This window comes from Ctenocephalides felis, unplaced genomic scaffold (assembly GCF_003426905.1).
Source record: "Ctenocephalides felis isolate EL2017-DRISC unplaced genomic scaffold, ASM342690v1 CF-g0.4_SCAFFOLD_01170, whole genome shotgun sequence".
Lineage (NCBI taxonomy): Eukaryota > Metazoa > Arthropoda > Insecta > Siphonaptera > Pulicidae > Ctenocephalides > Ctenocephalides felis.
Genome location: NW_020537324.1, coordinates 3,270,076 through 3,287,742, shown reverse-complemented (window position 1 = coordinate 3,287,742; position 17,667 = coordinate 3,270,076). Strand labels below are relative to the sequence as shown.

General features: G+C 34.4%; 4 protein-coding genes across 4 annotated transcripts in view; 2 read left to right on the top strand and 2 right to left on the bottom strand.

Annotated features, from left to right (window-relative positions):
• Nucleotides 1-3,365, top strand: part of LOC113366766 — a gene marked incomplete at its 5' end in the record, with an annotated part of 114,013 nt that extends 110,648 nt beyond the window's left edge. The window contains 9 exon segments of the mRNA XM_026608420.1: nucleotides 1-425; nucleotides 613-783; nucleotides 865-1,204; nucleotides 1,310-1,543; nucleotides 1,652-1,798; nucleotides 1,866-2,079; nucleotides 2,153-2,269; nucleotides 2,531-2,824; nucleotides 2,985-3,365. Coding sequence (XP_026464205.1) covers nucleotides 1-425; nucleotides 613-783; nucleotides 865-1,204; nucleotides 1,310-1,543; nucleotides 1,652-1,798; nucleotides 1,866-2,079; nucleotides 2,153-2,269; nucleotides 2,531-2,824; nucleotides 2,985-3,238 — 2,196 coding nt within the window. The 3' untranslated portion in view covers nucleotides 3,239-3,365.
• Nucleotides 3,366-4,072: 707 nt separating this feature from the next.
• Nucleotides 4,073-9,479, bottom strand: LOC113367925. The gene is made up of 6 exons (XM_026609497.1): nucleotides 9,324-9,479; nucleotides 8,360-8,557; nucleotides 7,920-8,194; nucleotides 6,931-7,211; nucleotides 5,949-6,874; nucleotides 4,073-5,853 (listed from the first exon to the last, which is right to left on the bottom strand). The coding sequence occupies exons 1-6, from the start codon at nucleotides 9,391-9,393 to the stop codon at nucleotides 4,157-4,159; spliced, it is 3,447 nt and encodes a 1,148-aa protein (XP_026465282.1). The 5' UTR covers nucleotides 9,394-9,479; the 3' UTR covers nucleotides 4,073-4,156.
• Nucleotides 9,480-9,755: 276 nt separating this feature from the next.
• LOC113366724 lies at nucleotides 9,756-12,227 on the bottom strand. Its single transcript, XM_026608378.1, has 2 exons — nucleotides 12,192-12,227; nucleotides 9,756-12,119 (listed from the first exon to the last, which is right to left on the bottom strand). The coding sequence occupies exon 2, from the start codon at nucleotides 12,117-12,119 to the stop codon at nucleotides 9,831-9,833; it is 2,289 nt and encodes a 762-aa protein (XP_026464163.1). The 5' UTR covers nucleotides 12,192-12,227; the 3' UTR covers nucleotides 9,756-9,830.
• A 771-nt stretch (nucleotides 12,228-12,998) lies between these two features.
• Nucleotides 12,999-13,871, top strand: LOC113365989 (protein G12-like). The gene is made up of 2 exons (XM_026607535.1): nucleotides 12,999-13,274; nucleotides 13,500-13,871. The coding sequence occupies exons 1-2, from the start codon at nucleotides 12,999-13,001 to the stop codon at nucleotides 13,869-13,871; spliced, it is 648 nt and encodes a 215-aa protein (XP_026463320.1).
• Nucleotides 13,872-17,667: the final 3,796 nt, after the last annotated feature.

The following is a 17,667-nucleotide window of genomic DNA, read 5'->3' as shown; positions in this document are numbered from 1 at the left end:
CGTCAGCTCGATCGAGGAGCAGATTTATGTGAAGAAGCAGCCAAAAGAACGCCCCTTCAGAGTACGGTACTCGCCCTCCGCGCCCATATGCGGGACTTCTCGACCCGCCTGGAAGCAGCTCGGGAAAGGCTTGAAGAATCCGCCAGGATTCGCATCAACCACTCTCTCACTTCAACAACAAATTCTAACCAAACAGATCCAAACAATCAACAGAAGAACAAAGATAATAGTCAACAAATAAGTCAGTCTAGTGAATGGGATATCGAAAATGAGGAACGAGGTGGAGATTCTGGTATAGGAGCTTGTGTTAACTGTGAAGATCGTGCGCCGAAAAATGGAAAAGCTTTGGATAGGTCTTGTTCGTGCAGATGCTACAGTGATCCTGATCAAGAAAGAGCTGATGGAAGTGAAGGATGTCCTATGAGGTAATAACAATATAAATTATACATCGTACTTACATTTTTTATTACCTTTGACCTTTGATCTTTTATTCTTTAATTTTTAATATTTTAAGTTTTGTATGTGTCCAGTTTATTGCTTTTTTTTACCTCTGTCATAATTTTTCAGTTTGTTAATATTACATATTATTTTTCTTAACCTGTTGTTTATTAGCAATTGTACCGACGAACTCGAGGATGAGTCATTCGAACCTCAGACTTCGACGCCTAAACCCCGAGGTCCGTTGGAGGTCAATAGCCACCTGCATTGCCACGCCTCTAACATTGACCTGCCCGATATTAACGATTTGCCCGGAGCTACTGACATTGATCCCAAGACCTACAAGTGAGTAGAAAGATTATTGGTATTCGATTTAAGCAACGTATTTATGTATGTTTTAATATTTATTAAAACTTTTTTTTACAGAACTTTGCTTTTAATAACACGAGAAATGATTCAAACGGAGCGCGACTATGTCAAATCCTTGGACTACATAATAGATCATTATCTGCCAGAACTTTTGCGAGATGATATACCGCAAGCTTTGAGAGGACAACGAAATGTTGTTTTTGGAAATGTTGAAAAAATCTATGAATTTCACAATCAACATTTTTTGCGCGAGTTGGAACGATGTGAGAATAATCCTTTACAGATTGGAAGATCCTTTTTGAGACACGAGAAGAAATTTTATTTGTATGCTCTGTACAATAAAAATAAACCGAAATCGGATTCTCTTATGTCGGAATATGGAAGCTCATTTTTTAAGGTAATAGAAAACTAAACACACCAAAAAACTTATTAGACTGGGCACCAATTTAATTTAATTTAATTTTAATAAAATAAATATTGTATTAATTTTTTTCCTCTGAAGAGTAAGCAACTAGAATTGGGCGATAAGATGGATCTTGCAAGTTACCTTTTGAAGCCAGTCCAACGGATGGGGAAATATGCTTTATTGCTGCAGCAACTTATGAAAGCAGTTGCTCCAGAAGGTTCTGAAAATTCTGCTGATCTAGACGATCTTAAAAACGCCGAACAAATGGTTCGTTTCCAATTGAGGCACGGAAATGATTTGCTGGCTATGGATTCTTTACGAGAGTGCGATGTAAGAAGAGAAATATTAGAACCAGACACATCACTAGAAATTACTAGGAATAATGTTCTTGTTGTACTGATTTATGTAATAATATAATGTGTTATGTCATTTTTATAGGTAAATGTTAAAGAGCAGGGGCGTCTTTTGAGGCAAAATGAATTTCTAGTATGGGAAGGCAAAAGCGGAAAGAAGTCTATGAGACAAGTATTCTTATTCGAAGACTTGATATTGTTTAGCAAGGCTAGAAGATTTCCTGATCACAAAGTAAGTTTATAAATACAAATCTAAAATTAACAATATATTTTACAATTTGTGTTTATTTTTTTTTTAGAATTTGGACCTGTACATTTATAAAAATAGTATTAAAACATCGGATATCGGTCTCACTGCTAGAATAGGCGACAGTTCTACCAAGTTTGAGATCTGGTTCCGAAAACGCAAACCGAACGATACTTTTACCTTACAGTCTATGTCTGAAGATGTTAAAAAGGCTTGGACTGAAGAAATTTCACAGTTGTTGTGGAAACAAGCGTTAAGAAATCGAGGCAAGGAATATTTATAGACAAGGTATTTTATATTTTATTGGTTTATTACAAGTAGGTTCCTTTTTGGTTTTAGAGGTTCGCTTGGCTGAGATGTCTTCCATGGGGATTGGTAACAAACCCTGCTTGGATATCCGTCCCAGTTGCGATCAGATTAGTGACAGGTCTATTAGTATTGCCCAGCTAAGCAAAAGTAAATAAAATATTATAATACTATTATTATTTTTATAATTGTAAGCTTAAAGACATTTGTCTTAAGCGATTGGTAGTATATATATACGATAATTTATTTTGCGTAGAATTGTAATAGGTGTTTAGTCGGTTTACCAGTTAATCGAGTACCCGATAATAATTTTGAGTTTGTGAGTTATGTGATTTTTAACACTACATCGGAAATACGGTTTTTTATTTGATTTACATGCATAATTGTGACATCACTACTTATCTTTCCCAGCTGCTCCTAGATTCCGCAATTCGATTTCCAGTTCCACATGTTCCGAGCTCAGTTTGCGAGTAAGCAAACGCCCTCACTCAGTTATATCTGTGAGCAGCAGCAGTGCGTCGTCCTCCGGCTCCAGCTCAAGTGCCAATAGTTCCAGCGCCTGCTCCACCGCTTCTCGGACGAACACGACGGATTCGCATGTGAGGCGGTCGCTAGGGGCAACCGCGGTCTGCGTCATCGGAAAGCAGCACAAGAGCCCGAAGGCACATCACAGGTCTACCACGCTGAACAGCCAATGTTCAACAGGTACGAATAGATAAGTTAATGATGTGAAACAATCATTTACTTGTTTATGAATAAATAAATAATTTAGATTATAGGTTACCAAGCTGATTAAATACAATTATTTTACAGTAGGCAGGTTATGTAATCATCATATAAAATTCTACATAACATTTTTTTCCAGAGAGTGGCATTCTAGCAGATATCTCCCTAAGTGATGATATGATACCCGATGGCAGTCACATTTGGAATTCTTCTAGTTTATCCAAAAGTAGTAGTTCTGCATCTTCATCTGATGCCACAAATATTCTATCAAATCCTTCACCTGAGACTATAAATTCTGAAAATAATCTTAAAAATATTCCCAACTACACAAGTTGCAACCAAATGCCACTTTTACTTTACCAAAACGATCAAGATGTCACTGTTAATTTATAAGAAATAGGTAGATTATATATCTTAAGGCTTATGATGAAGGATTATGAACTGAAAAATCATATATTTGTTTCCTTGTTTGAAATATAGACAAGATTTCTTTTGGGTCCCAAATAAAGATGAAATTTAATTTATAATTCAGTCCTATATATTAAAAAATTACTTTTATTTGTATAGTGCATTCTTATGCATTTGTAATTAAATTTAATTCGTATTCTGTGCATTGCACTAAATTATATTACATAGAATATTATGAAAATATTAAATCGCATTTAAATATATATGTATACATATAATGAATAAGTGATATATAAAAATATTTTATTGCAGTTTTATATAGTGTTATATTATTATTTATAAATATATTTGAGTTCTATATCATTATATGCATATATTCAATAATATGCTTACATATCAGAAAAATATTTATATGTATATATATATATATATATATATATATATATATATATATATATATATGTGTGTATATTTATATATAAATCATATTATAGATAAATATGTTTATATTTATTGCTAAAGTTTATTAAAAATACACCATAGAGTAATTACATATTAATTAAATATTATAATTATATATGATATATTATAATTTAAATATATTTTAATATTTAAAGAAAAATCAATACCTAATAAACTGTGGCCTTGATTATAAGCATTTATTCGATATTTCTATGCACACAATGTAATCGGATAAATAATTTTAATAAATAATTGTTGTAAATAAAATTTTTAATAATTTGAATTTGATATATATATATATATATATATATATATATATATATATATTGTAATAGATACATGAAGACGTCTGTGCAGTAGATATGATAAAACTGAAAAGTATGACTTTATGACTAAGTATTGTCTGAGGTATTACCTATCGTAATCCATATATAATTTATTTCACTTTTGCCATTTTTTAACGATCCATTGCGGCATTCTTTTTTGCAGCTCCTCTCCGAGTTGTCTGTAGATCATAAGTGCTAAAATTGGAATAGCAAGTCGTGCATCTTTGAAGATGTATAACCAACAGGCCAATAGAAACATTGCTAAATCTGTGAGATAGGCAAATACAGAACGCACGTTTGCTTCAGCAACAGCTTGGGAAACATTGTCAGCTTTTGCCTGCCATCTCTCATTATGCAAAGGGGTATTTTGATATATTATTTCTTTTTGTCTTGTTGGAGATCTTGACTCACTTCGTTTTCTCGTCTTTGACGGATTTCTTACCCTACTGTTTGTGGTGATAGTTTTGTTTTTTATTTGTCTTGTAGGCGATCTGGATTCACTTCTATTTCGTTCTATATGTTTTACATCCTCATATCGGGAAATTCTTGTACTGACTGTTCTATCTTTCGATACTCCTCTGTCTTTTGAATTGCCTCTATTTCTAAGATTATCTCTATCTTTTGAATGTTCTCGACCTCTAACGTTTACTCTGTCTTTAGAAATTTCTCGATTTCTTTTATTATCATCTACAGTGCTTGTACGATCCTTAGATAGGGGTCTTTGCCTTCTAATCAGATTTTTATTATTGGTATTATGATTAATAAGCGGTTCCTTTATTTCTGCAATCGATACAACATTGCTTTGTTCTGATATCACATTATTGTTTTTCAAAGATTCCGTGTAATTTGATCCGTCATTCGAATCAAATTGTTTCTTGCTTGTACTAACTTGTCTCACTAAATCCGCATAATGATCGATAACAACCTTATTTTCTTCCTCGGACTTTTGTCTCAATTCCAGTTTACGCTTTTGCACATTGTCCAATGGTTTTGCTATTTCTTTTTTCTCCTCTGGAGGGACTACGTTAATTTGTGGCAATCCATCATTTAGTGGCTTACTTATTAAGCTTTTTCGTTCGGGTTTTGCTGGCGGTGTCTTTAATTTATCATTAGGCTGTGGTTTCAGAATAGGTTTCGGTACAAAGTCTGGGTCAGGAAGCGGTGCCAATTTATTTAATACTTCTGCCGCTTGTGAATTATTATTTGTAGGAAGCATTGATCTAGGATGATAAGTGTCTTCTTCATCATCGTCTAATTCTTTTATTTTTTTGAATAACAATTTAAAACGTTCATCTTGGGATTCACTATCCGAAGAAGCTGTACTTTCTGTATAATCTTCCTCTACAGAATGATCTCTGATAAATCTTTTGTTTTCCTCGGGGTCTTTAATATCATTTTCGGTTGGATTTTCTGAAGTTTCAACTACACCATTCAAAACAATTCCTGTGATTAAGTTGGGTGTTGGACTAGCTCTTAATTCCAGTTCATCTCCTAATTTTAAACTTAATCTTCTCTCTTGCATCTGCAAAAGTTTCTGTTGCTCAGCACCAGATGGTTTTCTTCTTAAAGATCCTCTTCTTTGAACTTCTCCTAAAGTCTGGGGTTCGCTGCCCGCCCTTAATAATTCTCGATTTTTTTCTTTTTCAGCTGCACGATAAAATCTAGCCATCGCACGCTCATATAAGAGTTCAGTAGAACTGACGGCGTAGCGTAACATCGGCATTTCTGGAGGCCTGGTGCCCAATTCCGGATTAGATAGGGAAAGTGTTGGCGGAGCTCCGTAATCATCATCATCGAATTCATATTGATTACCTGGTGAGAATAATACATATTTTAAAACCATTTCACTAATATTTGATAAAAAAAACAAACTTTGACGACTTGACATATTACAGCTTATTTCTTACCTCTATTTTGCAATGATTCGGGTTTATCAGGATATAATACAAGCATGAATTCAGAACTTCCTTGCAGTTCATCATCATTTTCTCTCGGTGAAGAAGGTTCTCTAATTACATTCGGCGATAAACTATTTCCATTACTTTCAGGCTTTTTTAGTTCTGTGAGTTCTGATTTTTGTATCTCTTCAACATGTTCTTCTTCATTCAGATTTGCCGAAAGCCTTTTCTTATAAACTGTATCAGGACTTCCATACGACAGCTCACGCGTTACAGAAGATCTGTCGAATAAATTAACAGCTATTGACTTTTGTATTCCTACATCTGTGACAGGACTTTTTGAGGCCATGACAATACTATTATCCTTGTTTATAGGAGTTTGAACTCCTTTATCTTCGCTTAATGAACTCTTCGACGACGACGCGGATGTCGTAGCACGTTTTCTTCTCGGGGCAACCGGTGGCGCATCTAAATCTGAAGGAATTTTAATTTCTTGTACCTTAGTTATACCCCTGAATGGATCGGGGATGAATAAAGGTTCTGAAGGCAGGCTTGGTTCGCTAAGACCGTATGGGTTTTCAGCTTTAACACGGAATCTATATTCCGAACCTTCAAGTAAATCTCCTAAAGTGGCTGTAAGCTGCCTGCTTGCGGCAGCTTTTAGCCAAACGTCCCAACCAGTTCTGAAATATTCAACAATGTAATTGCCAATTTTGCAACCGCCGTCGTCTTCTGGCTCACGCCAGGTCAGAGTCGCTGATTTTCCGAGACTCATTGTAACAACAGGTTTGCCGGGAGGTCGTGGTTTGTCAGTCACCGTTACTAAAAATGCTGCTGAATCTTCCCCGAGAGGATTAATTGCATGTACCCTGTACTCACCGCGATCGACACGCGATGCGTTTTTTATGCGGAGTCCGGCACCCCGGACTCTATCTAAATTGTTAGAAATAAATTTAAAAAATGAATTGAAATATCAATGAGTAAATATAAGTGTACCTCGATTCTTGTACCGTTGACTATGGTTTCTCCATCATGCGTCCAGGTGATTCTAGGTTCCGGCCGTCCAGCGACCGCCACTTTTAGCTTCATTAATTCTCCGGCCTCGAACAGAAGTCCCTCTTCGTAGCGCCGGGGCAATCGCACGCCCGGCGGTGCTTCGACGCGAAGGCGAGCGCGAGTGACGGCGTGACCGGCGTGATTTGTGGCCGTGCATTTGATTTCACCTTCGTCGTTTAATGATGTTTGGTGTATTGTCAGAACACTGCGATTCTCCTAAAATTAACGATATTGAAAACTTTTATGAGGAAATATACCTGATAATAAAATGCAAATCTAGTACATAGGCAGTTAAACAATTTATTTATTCATTTTATAAAATCACTCTTAACGACCGCAATGTCTAAAAAATTATTTTAACTAAACTTAAAAAATGAAAAAAAAAATCTATTGCAGTTTATGCAAAAAATCAACTGTATTTTTTGTGTTTAAATAATAAAACTATTTAATATTTTGACTGTATACAATACAGTCCGGAATTGGGATTTTTATATAGTTTAGTAAACATTTAGCATGGATTATACAGACTGTGAGACGTATAAATTTCAAAATATCATTTCAACAATCGATAATTAGAAAAAAAAATTAGAAATGTAATTAGGACATATAAACAATTTGATAAGATATAACTACTGAATCATTGACGCCTTAATAACAATACTATTATCTTGAGTGTTTTCTTTAGAGTTCTGTTGACTCATTAATGAAATGTACTCTAATTTTATTTTAATTAATTTAGTGGCTCTAATTTATATTCTCCAATCAATCCAATAATATGATCATAACAATTTACATGTCGTTTTATCAACGACTTAATAAAATATAACTCCTCTATCTAATCTAATTTACTGCTATTATTCTCAAATCAAATTTCTTCAAACATGATTATACAAACAGCTATTTACCAAAATTTTCGAATCTTACCTCTGTTGTTATTCTAGCACGTCGGCTGCTGAATATTTCGAAACCGTCTTTGAACCAAGCCACTGTCGGTGCAGGAACTCCGAGAACGCGGGCTTCGAATTCGGCTCGTTCGCCTTCCGACACAGTGGCGTCTCTCAGTTCCGCCAAAAATGCGGGCGCGCAAACAGCCCCTCCCACGGTCACGGTCAGGGGCTCCGAGGGCTCACTGAATTCAGAATATCCAGTGGCGTTCGCCGCCGCCACGCGAAATTGATACCGCCTTCCGGGCTCTAAACCTAGATAAATATTATAATTATTAAAAGTGTCAATTTAACAAATCACATTTGTAGTCGTATAATATTTGGTATATATAATCTTATAAATTTTATAAAGAGTGATTCATGAATATTATTCTAGCGATTGTCGACATGTTAATGTCATTTCTCCTTTTTATTTTTTACCTTGCGGTGTTACTTCTGGTTGAGATACAGTGGCTGGTATGGCACTGGTCCAATGTGGTGAACCAGTGATACGTTGTTCAACAATATATCCTGTTAATGGGGCACCTCCATCTGATCTTGGGGGCACCCAGCACATAGTCACGTTACTCCCTTCGACATCGGATATCATTAAAGGTTTCCCGGGCGGAGATGGATGCTCTGCAAATTAGACAAATTTTATAGCATTGGTTTTACAAATAATAAATTCAGGAATAGACATAACACGATTTTCCAAACATCATAAATTTATCAAGAAAAGATATTTATTTACAGACACAGACGATTAACGTATACATGCAAAATATCTAAACATACAATAAACATACATTTTTAAGAAATTTAAATAATGTTTTTTAATGTATATATACTATGCACACTTGTAACTCAGAGTATCAAACATTTATTTAAAATTTGAAATTTTTAATGATCTCAGAGACGTAGAAAACGTTTAGAGAGCAAATATCTAAAATGACATTTTTTTTGAAAAAATAAAAAGAAAGGAGGTAATGTATATATATGTTTATGTATATATATATATATATATATATATATACACAGTATATATACAGTTATGTACATATACACAAGAATTTTAATCACATATAATGATTAATTGACATGATATACAAGCCAAACCTAGTATATTGAAAAGTTTTATTCTTTATGTCTAATAATATTATATAATTAGAAAAACTGTTACTTAAACAATAGTTCCTCATACATTAATCCAATAATACATTTACAAGTGAGACAACTATCGGCTGGTAATGTGGAACATAGTTTATAAATTGACTAGTATACACAATACTGCATACCGCGCTAAAAATAGGTGCGTTAGAGTACGAGCTAAAATGCTCGTCAGTCTGGTTAAATCCTATGTTAATTAATAAACTTAGATTTAGAGTAATAAGTGTACACTAAATACCTGCAGATTTCCAATGGACATTTTTTCTGCTCCCTTTGCCATGTAAATCCTTGGCGCTGACATTTCCCATAACTTTGTCACAATCTAACGTCACATAATCGTGTTCGTTTACACTTTCAATGTATTTCGATATAGCACATGTTTCGCTTATAGCATTTGCCGCTGACTGCCGTGGGTGTCTGGGTTAGGCACAGCGCCTTTTCTAAGCTGGTCCCGGTTGCGCCAGCTAGAAGGAGGACTGCATTTAAGATTTAGCATGTAAACACACCGTCAATTTTAATTAATCAATCACTATTAAAATCACTATTAAGAAACCTATGAAAGAATGATAAAATTGCAATAGATCATTGTAAATTTTCGCAACTATATTAAGTGAAAAATTATTATTAACCTGAAAGAGATTTATGTAGCTACAATATAGAAACAATTAAATATTTTTGCTAACAAAGTGTATTTAAAATAATAAAATACAATAATGTTTTAATCATAGTTTACAACAAGTTTTACTTAGTTCCATCCAAAGAAACTCTTGAAGAAGTCAATGATGGCATCTACATCAACTCCCAACTCACGAAGGCGGTTGGCCAATTCGATGACTTCTGGGAATTTGGCAATTTTGGCGAATACATCGTAGGAGTCAGCGATCTTTTGGAAGGCCTCGGCGAATTCAGGTGAGTTTTCCATTTTGTCGTAGAAAGTAGCAACAATTTTGTCCAAAGGCAAGAGGGCGATGATTTCATCGGCCATGTCGCGCCATCCACGGGTGGCTGGTGCGCTTGTGGTTGGGATGGTTGGGAGACCCAAAAGTTCGGCAATTTTGTTCAAAAGTTCGATGACTTTCAATCCTTTACCTTCCAAGTAGTGGACGAAATCTTTGATTTCTTGGACGGCAGCGATTTTGACAACAATGACTTCAAATTTGTCACTTTTCAAGTATTCTACGATGTGTTGGACTTCCTTGTCGTTGGCGATGTATTCTTTGACGATGGCAGCAATTTTGTCAACTGGGATGAGAGCTAAGAAGTCATCAACATCTTGAACGAGTCCGCGGGTTTCACGGGCTTGGCGAGACCATCCGAAGAAGCTCTTGAAGAAATCAATGATGGCATCTACATCAACACCCAATTCACGGAGACGGTTGGCCAATTCGATGACTTCGGGGAATTTGGCGATCTTGGCGAATACATCATAAGAATCAGCGATCTTTTGGAAGGCCTCGGCGAATTCAGGTGAGTTTTCCATCTTGTCGTAGAAAGTGGCAACAATTTTGTCCAAAGGCAAGAGGGCAATGATTTCATCGGCCATATCGCGCCATCCACGGGTGGTTGGTGCATTTCTAGTTGGGATGGTTGGGAGACCCAAAAGTTCAGCAATTTTGTTCAACAGTTCGATGACCTTCAAGCCTTTTCCTTCCAAGTAGTGGACGAAGTCTTTGATTTCCTGGACAGCTGCAATCTTGACAACAATAACTTCAAATTTGTCACTTTTCAAGTATTCTACGATGTGTTGGACTTCTTTGTCATTGGCAATGTATTCCTTGACGATGGCGGCGATTTTGTCAACTGGGATGAGAGCTAAGAAGTCATCAACATCTTGTACAAGTCCGCGGGTTTCGCGAGCTTGGCGAGACCATCCAAAGAAGCTTTTGAAGAAATCAATGATGGCATCTACATCAACACCCAATTCACGGAGACGGTTGGCCAATTCGATGACTTCTGGAAATTTGGCGATCTTGGCGAATACATCATAAGAGTCAGCAATTTTTTGGAAAGCCTCTGCGAATTCAGGAGAGTTCTCCATCTTGTCGTAGAAAGTGGCAACAATTTTGTCCAAAGGCAATAGCGCGATGATTTCATCGGCCATGTCGCGCCATCCACGGGTGGTTGGTGCATTTCTGGTTGGGATGGTTGGGAGACCCAAAAGTTCAGCAATTTTGTTCAACAGCTCAATGACTTTCAAGCCTTTTCCTTCCAAGTAGTGGACGAAGTCTTTGATTTCCTGGACAGCTGCAATCTTTACAACAATGACTTCAAATTTGTCACTTTTCAAGTATTCTACGATATGTTGGACTTCTTTGTCATTGGCAATGTATTCCTTGACGATGGCGGCGATTTTGTCAACTGGGATGAGAGCTAAGAAATCATCAACATCTTGTACAAGTCCGCGGGTTTCACGGGCTTGGCGAGACCATCCGAAGAAGCTTTTGAAGAAATCAATAATGGCATCTACATCAACACCTAATTCACGGAGACGGTTGGCCAATTCAATGACTTCTGGGAATTTGGCGATCTTGGCGAATACATCATAGGAGTCAGCAATCTTTTGGAAAGCTTCGGCGAATTCAGGAGAGTTCTCCATCTTGTCGTAGAAAGTGGCGACGATTTTGTCCAAGGGCAAAAGGGCGATGATTTCATCGGCCATGTCACGCCATCCACGGGTGGTTGGTGCATTTCTGGTTGGGATGGTGGGCAGACCCAAAAGTTCAGCAATCTTGTTCAAGAGCTCGATGACTTTCAAACCTTTGCCTTCCAAGTAGTGGACGAAATCTTTGATTTCTTGGACGGCGGCGATTTTGACAACAATGACTTCAAATTTGTCACTTTTCAAGTATTCTACAATGTGTTGCACTTCCTTGTCATTGGCAATGTATTCCTTGACGATGGCAGTTATTTTGTCAACTGGGATCAGAGCCAAAAAGTCATCTACATCTTGTACAAGACCTCTGTTTGTGGGTTCAGGTAAGGTAAACCCGTAAGAGAGGCCGATGACGGCGCACAGAATAGCGATAACTTTCATCTGTAATAAATGATAATTTTGTAGCTTTTTCAAAATAAGCTACAATTCAATATATATTAGTAATATTCTTACCTTGTATAGTTGACAACTAAATGATCACAACTGATTTTTTTCAGAATTTGCGTTCTTTATATACAATTAGATAAACTGATATATTTTTAAAATTTGAAGATATCTCGTAATCGGTTCAAATATTTGGTATCAGTTTCGTAAGATAAGTGATTTATTTTCAGTTCGCTTTTATCACGATCTGATTTATAGATACTTCTAGAACAGATTTGTGATGATATATTTTAATTGAATTAATTGAAAACATGTAGAAATTTGAATAAGTAAGTAAATAATGATAGAAAATTTATTTAGCAGGTAATAATATAGAACACTTGGAGCGAAAATGTTAATAATAACTCGCAGTGAGAAAAGAACTTTAGAGTTATAAAATAGCCTTCTACGCATTTATACATCGATGTTTTCATTCTCTTATTATTTGCCATAGTTTGTACATAAAATTAACGATATCATAAATCATAAAATAGTTCAAATTAAAATGATGACGTATATCTATATCGTTTGAAGTGCAATAAGGATTGCCACTTAAAACATATCACGACATATCAAGTGTTCTTAAGATCTTTTTAAAAGTCCGCAATAGGCGGCCCTATAAATGGACTTACATCAACGACATCCTGTGTATTGTAATCCTGACATAAGTCGCGTTCAAGTCACACAACAAGGTACAGGAGCGAAAAGCTTTTGCAAAAATAAAAAAAATAATAGACTAGTGCTGTTTAATATGAGTGCAAAAATATTATACTTTACAAGCATATATAATTTCGAATTTATGCTTTACCACAGCACTATTGTTTTCTGTCGTTGCAGATGCATTTGCGAATCATCTTCTTCCTAGCAACTGGATTTTGTGCAGTTTTTGCGCACTCGTTACCTTCTCTCGAACAACGTTCCTTACAGGACGATCTTCAGGACTTTCTAGATCTTATTCCCTTTGAACAAATTAGAAATACTGTGCAAGAATATTTAGACAACGATTCCGAAGTGCAAGAGGCATACGAATATCTGAAATCGGATGAATTTGCCAAAGCCTGGAAGTATGCTGTCGAACATCCGGATATTTTGGAAATTCTGGATTATTTACAGGTAATGTTTTTTTAAGTAAACATATTTGAAGATTTCTTAAATGAATTTATCATTATTAAATTAAAAATAGATTGCAATATATTTTACAATGGTGACTAATTTATAAAAATCGTTTATATCACATACATATGTTTCTTTAATAAACTAATAGCTATGCAATCTAAATTTGCATTTGATACTTTTAAAACAGGCTTTTATCTAATTTTTAATTTCATTACATTCTAGGAAAGCGGCCTGGACATTGTAGAGCTTTTGAACAAAATTGCTGACTATTTAGGTCTCCAGACCTTGGAACCAAGATCCATCAATTACAACGATGAAATTCCAATTTCCACAGGTGGTCTCAAGGAATTGGTGAATAAAATTAAGGACATGTTACCTTTAACCGATTTTATGATCTTATTCTTCGACAAAATGGACAATAGCGAGGACTTCCAGAATCTAATGACCCGCATTCAATCTACTGATTTTCAAAAAATTATCGATTTTGTAGAAAACTCTCCAGAAATTTTGGCTCTAATTGATAAATTGGAAAATTTAGGCTTTGATGTTGACACAATAATCGATTTCATCAAAAGCTTCTTCGGATGGTCTTAATAAACGCGGTATGTGATTGAAATAAAATAATAAGAATATATCGTAAGATTTGTTTTATTTGTATAAAGATTTATGTATGCTAAATCTTTATATTATTCATTGGATGATTGACGACATCCGCTTGTACGCATATTAATGTGAGTGTTTTATTTACGACATCAAATAATGCATTACATATGTGAAAGTAAATAAGAAAATTAAGTAAAAAGAAGAAAAACAAATATATTCATTTTAACGAACTAATATACTAAAAGTTTTTACAATTAATTTGGCGTGCCTTTTTTTATTGCTTGCATTCTGCACATAATTGGCAACAACTCATCTTAAGAATTATTTATTTATTAATTTGCTTATTAATTTATTTATGAATATTAATTGCAAAAGTATGTGTATATATAAGACAAAATTTGATCTTCCATTGGCATTTTCTCAATCGTTTCTTTATAGTCAGCCAAATAAGTGCCAAATGTTTCGTCAAGTGTTTGACTATTTTATGCATTTTTACAAATATTTAATATATTTCGATTATAAAGATTTTTATCTATCGAAAATTTGCTATGATACGTGGAAGAAAGTTTTATCTGATTTCTTACATACGCCAGAAAGATATTGTTTATATAATTCGATTGACCTTAAAATCATCAAATCAATTCAATCTAGATACAAATGTATTGATCAATGTTCAAAGACGTAATAATAGAATCACAAACAGATCAATATCTAATTATTCGAGAGGACAAATATCAAATATTATCATCAGATGAATCAAATAATCGGCCTTGAACTGTAGATTAGAGTTTGGAACAAGTTTTTTTTGGTATATTAATGCGGTAATATATGCGCGTTCTCACCTGACAGCTTTTACTAGTCGGAACGGAATTATGTTCATTTTTAATACAAAAATCAGGTTTTATTTACTTATGAATAAATACAACTTATAAGTCAGATTTATAGAGACGCACAGTTTTATTTTCATAAAGCAGCGTTTGTAGGAATTTGAAATCAAAAGTATTCGTGTATTTTTGATTTTCAAAATGTGTGTGTATTTTTTTGAATATCTGCGCCTTTTCCGTTATCTTCTATCAAAATGTGTTTATTCCCAAGTTTTTATGCTTTCAACTCTTTTCTACTAAAATAGATCAAAACAAACCTTTACAGCATACCTGTTGCCCTAATTCAAAACCAGAAGCATCCGATTCCTCTAAACAAGACATAATAAAGGTGAAAGTCAAAGAAAACATGCATATTTATAACTATTGCCGTATGTGACGTGCATTGGTGCGATCTTCTGAAGTTCGACTTCAGAGAAATGCACGAATACAAGCCATGAAAATAAATTATGAAAAATTCCATTTCTATTGACACACTTCTTGCGGAGGCACAAGTCGGGCGTGCGAAGTGCCCGAGAGGATCGGCCCGAGAGCCGAGACATATGTTTTATGCAAAGTGGACATTGTTCGGATAAAAATTTAATTTCATTGAATCTTGTGATAGAAAATTGATAGTGAAATGTAAATTTTATGTTAATTAAATCTTTGCTCGGAGATATACGCAAATTTGAGATTTTATCTAGTTTTCAGAATTAAAAATAACTTATGGAAACTTTTGCGATTTTTTAGTTGATCAGGAATTCTAATCTCTCTGTACAAACTTCAAACGATATTTTGCTAATAAACTGCCTACAACTTTTCATGGAGAATTTCTATTTTATTTTCAAAGCTATCTTAAGGATTCCTTTTAACTGTTTCTAAATTAATATTTATTTAACCATATTTTTTTTTATACTCTATTCTCTATACTTTCTCTCAAATCCAAAACATTTAATATATTATAATACATTAACATTAATACTAAAATTTATTTTTGTGCAATTTATGCTACAATTATTTTTGCACTTTATTCTCTATACTTTTCCCCAAAGCATCTCAAGACTTTATTTAACTTCAAATCCAAAAATTTAATATATTATAATATATTAACATTATTCAAACAATATGTCATGGACTAAGATGTTGTTTATTAGGCTTAAAGTCGTTTTAGTTTTATATTAGCATAGCTTTTTTTGCTCAGGCTTATATAATTATATATTTGCATTTCTAGACCATTCTATATTTTTATTTACAGCATTTCTATTATTATTATACTATTTCATTTTTTCTTTTCAAGAAGATAATTAATTCAAAGTTAGTAATAAAACATGTTATGAACTTAAAACTCGAGAACTATAATAAAACATGTTATGAACTTAAAATTCGAGAACTGATGTAAATAATTTCTGTACTGTATATTAGAAATTTTAAATAGAACTATAGCTGAAAATTTATTGATAAAATAAAACTAGAAATTATTTTTTCATTTGCAGAGTTTGTAACAAAAAATATTTATAATCACATCAAAATAATTCAAAACAGTACGTCAATTGCAATATGCGTATCCTAATTTATTAAATTTCTTCTAAGTCACGATATGAAATTTTATAATATAAATTAAACTGTACTATGCACTTATCTACAATAATTCTATTGTGATATAAATATTTTGAAGAAAAACGTAACTTTAGATGATAGAAAAGGATTAGTTCTGTGTTGGCATGAGGATGATTATTATTATATTTATATAGTATAATATTATATACAAATTTTGCCTTGCGAAAAACACGGAATAAAGTGCCAGGATCAGAAGCATGGACTATGAGAAAGGCCTACAAGAACTACCTGGAGAGTTATGAAATGTGCTGGAGGCGAATAGAGTAGATAAAGTAGACAGTCAAGGTAACAAATAAAGAAGTCCTGAGAAGAGTGGGTGAAGAAGGATCTACTGAGCAGGATTCTGAAAAAAAAGGTAATTGGATCGGACCCATTTTGAAAACGACGTAGAAGAAGGTACAATAGTAGGATTAAAAGAATGGGGGAAAAAGAATGCAGATGATTGACGACTTACGCGAGAAGAGAAAACACAAAGAACTGAAAGCCGAAGCAAAGGATCAAGAAGCATGGAATCAGAAGTTCGGAAAGTACATGAAAAAAGTGTAAAAATGGGGTGGGGAAATAGTGGTAATGGGAATAATAACGCCGAAGGGTAAAATCATTTAATCGTGGTGGTGCTCACGCCATAGGACCTGCCTTCGATCAGACTACCATCTATTATTATCATTATACGTCATATTCATCGGCATGTGGATGAGTAAGTTCGAAGGACTTAACCATTTCCCGCGGGTTCGCACATTTGCGAGCGTCGGAAAGGGAGAGAGCCGTCATGGCATTCCATTCCATTCCTTAACATGAGTTGCGATGAAAGAACGGTACATCGGCACCGTTCTCGGTTCTGCGATCTTCGATCGAGCCGTGTCAATGGTGTTCCGCAAATTCGCGCAACTCGATCGCTTACAATCTGCCCCACAAATGTGCACGATGACGGACGTGCTTTAACTGAAATCGATCTCGAACGAACAGGTATTCAGGTGCTTAATCGATTTAGTTGATTTAATTTCAATTATAAAGCTCATTTCAACTTTGAAGAAATTGCATCGTTCGTTGTGGATAACTTACACATCATAGTATATCATACATCATATCATAGGTAATGAAATTTTCTGGTAAACTTGTCATCAAATTAAAATGAAAATAATATAGGTTTTATAATTGATGAAGGCATGAAATTAAATTTACACACAAGATAACCAATATATGATACCATTAAAATCTACTACCCATTGCTAAATGTGTTGGTCAACGTATACAATTTGCGCAATAAATTACCATTTACAATGACTTGAAAATAAAAATTAAATCTCATT

Coding starts and splice junctions, on each gene's coding strand:
- LOC113367925 (XM_026609497.1), bottom strand. CDS start 9,393: ATGGGAAATGTCAGCGCCAAGGATTTACATGGCAAAGGGAGCAGAAAA. Junction 8,558..9,323: donor TGTCCATTGGAAATCTGCAG/GTATTTAGTGTA, acceptor TCTAATTTGCAG/AGCATCCATCTCCGCCCGGG. Junction 7,212..7,919: donor GTGCTAGAATAACAACAGAG/GTAAGATTCGAA, acceptor CGTTAATTTTAG/GAGAATCGCAGTGTTCTGAC.
- LOC113366724 (XM_026608378.1), bottom strand. CDS start 12,119: ATGAAAGTTATCGCTATTCTGTGCGCCGTCATCGGCCTCTCTTACGGG.
- LOC113365989 (XM_026607535.1), top strand. CDS start 12,999: ATGCATTTGCGAATCATCTTCTTCCTAGCAACTGGATTTTGTGCAGTT. Junction 13,275..13,499: donor AAATTCTGGATTATTTACAG/GTAATGTTTTTT, acceptor ATTACATTCTAG/GAAAGCGGCCTGGACATTGT.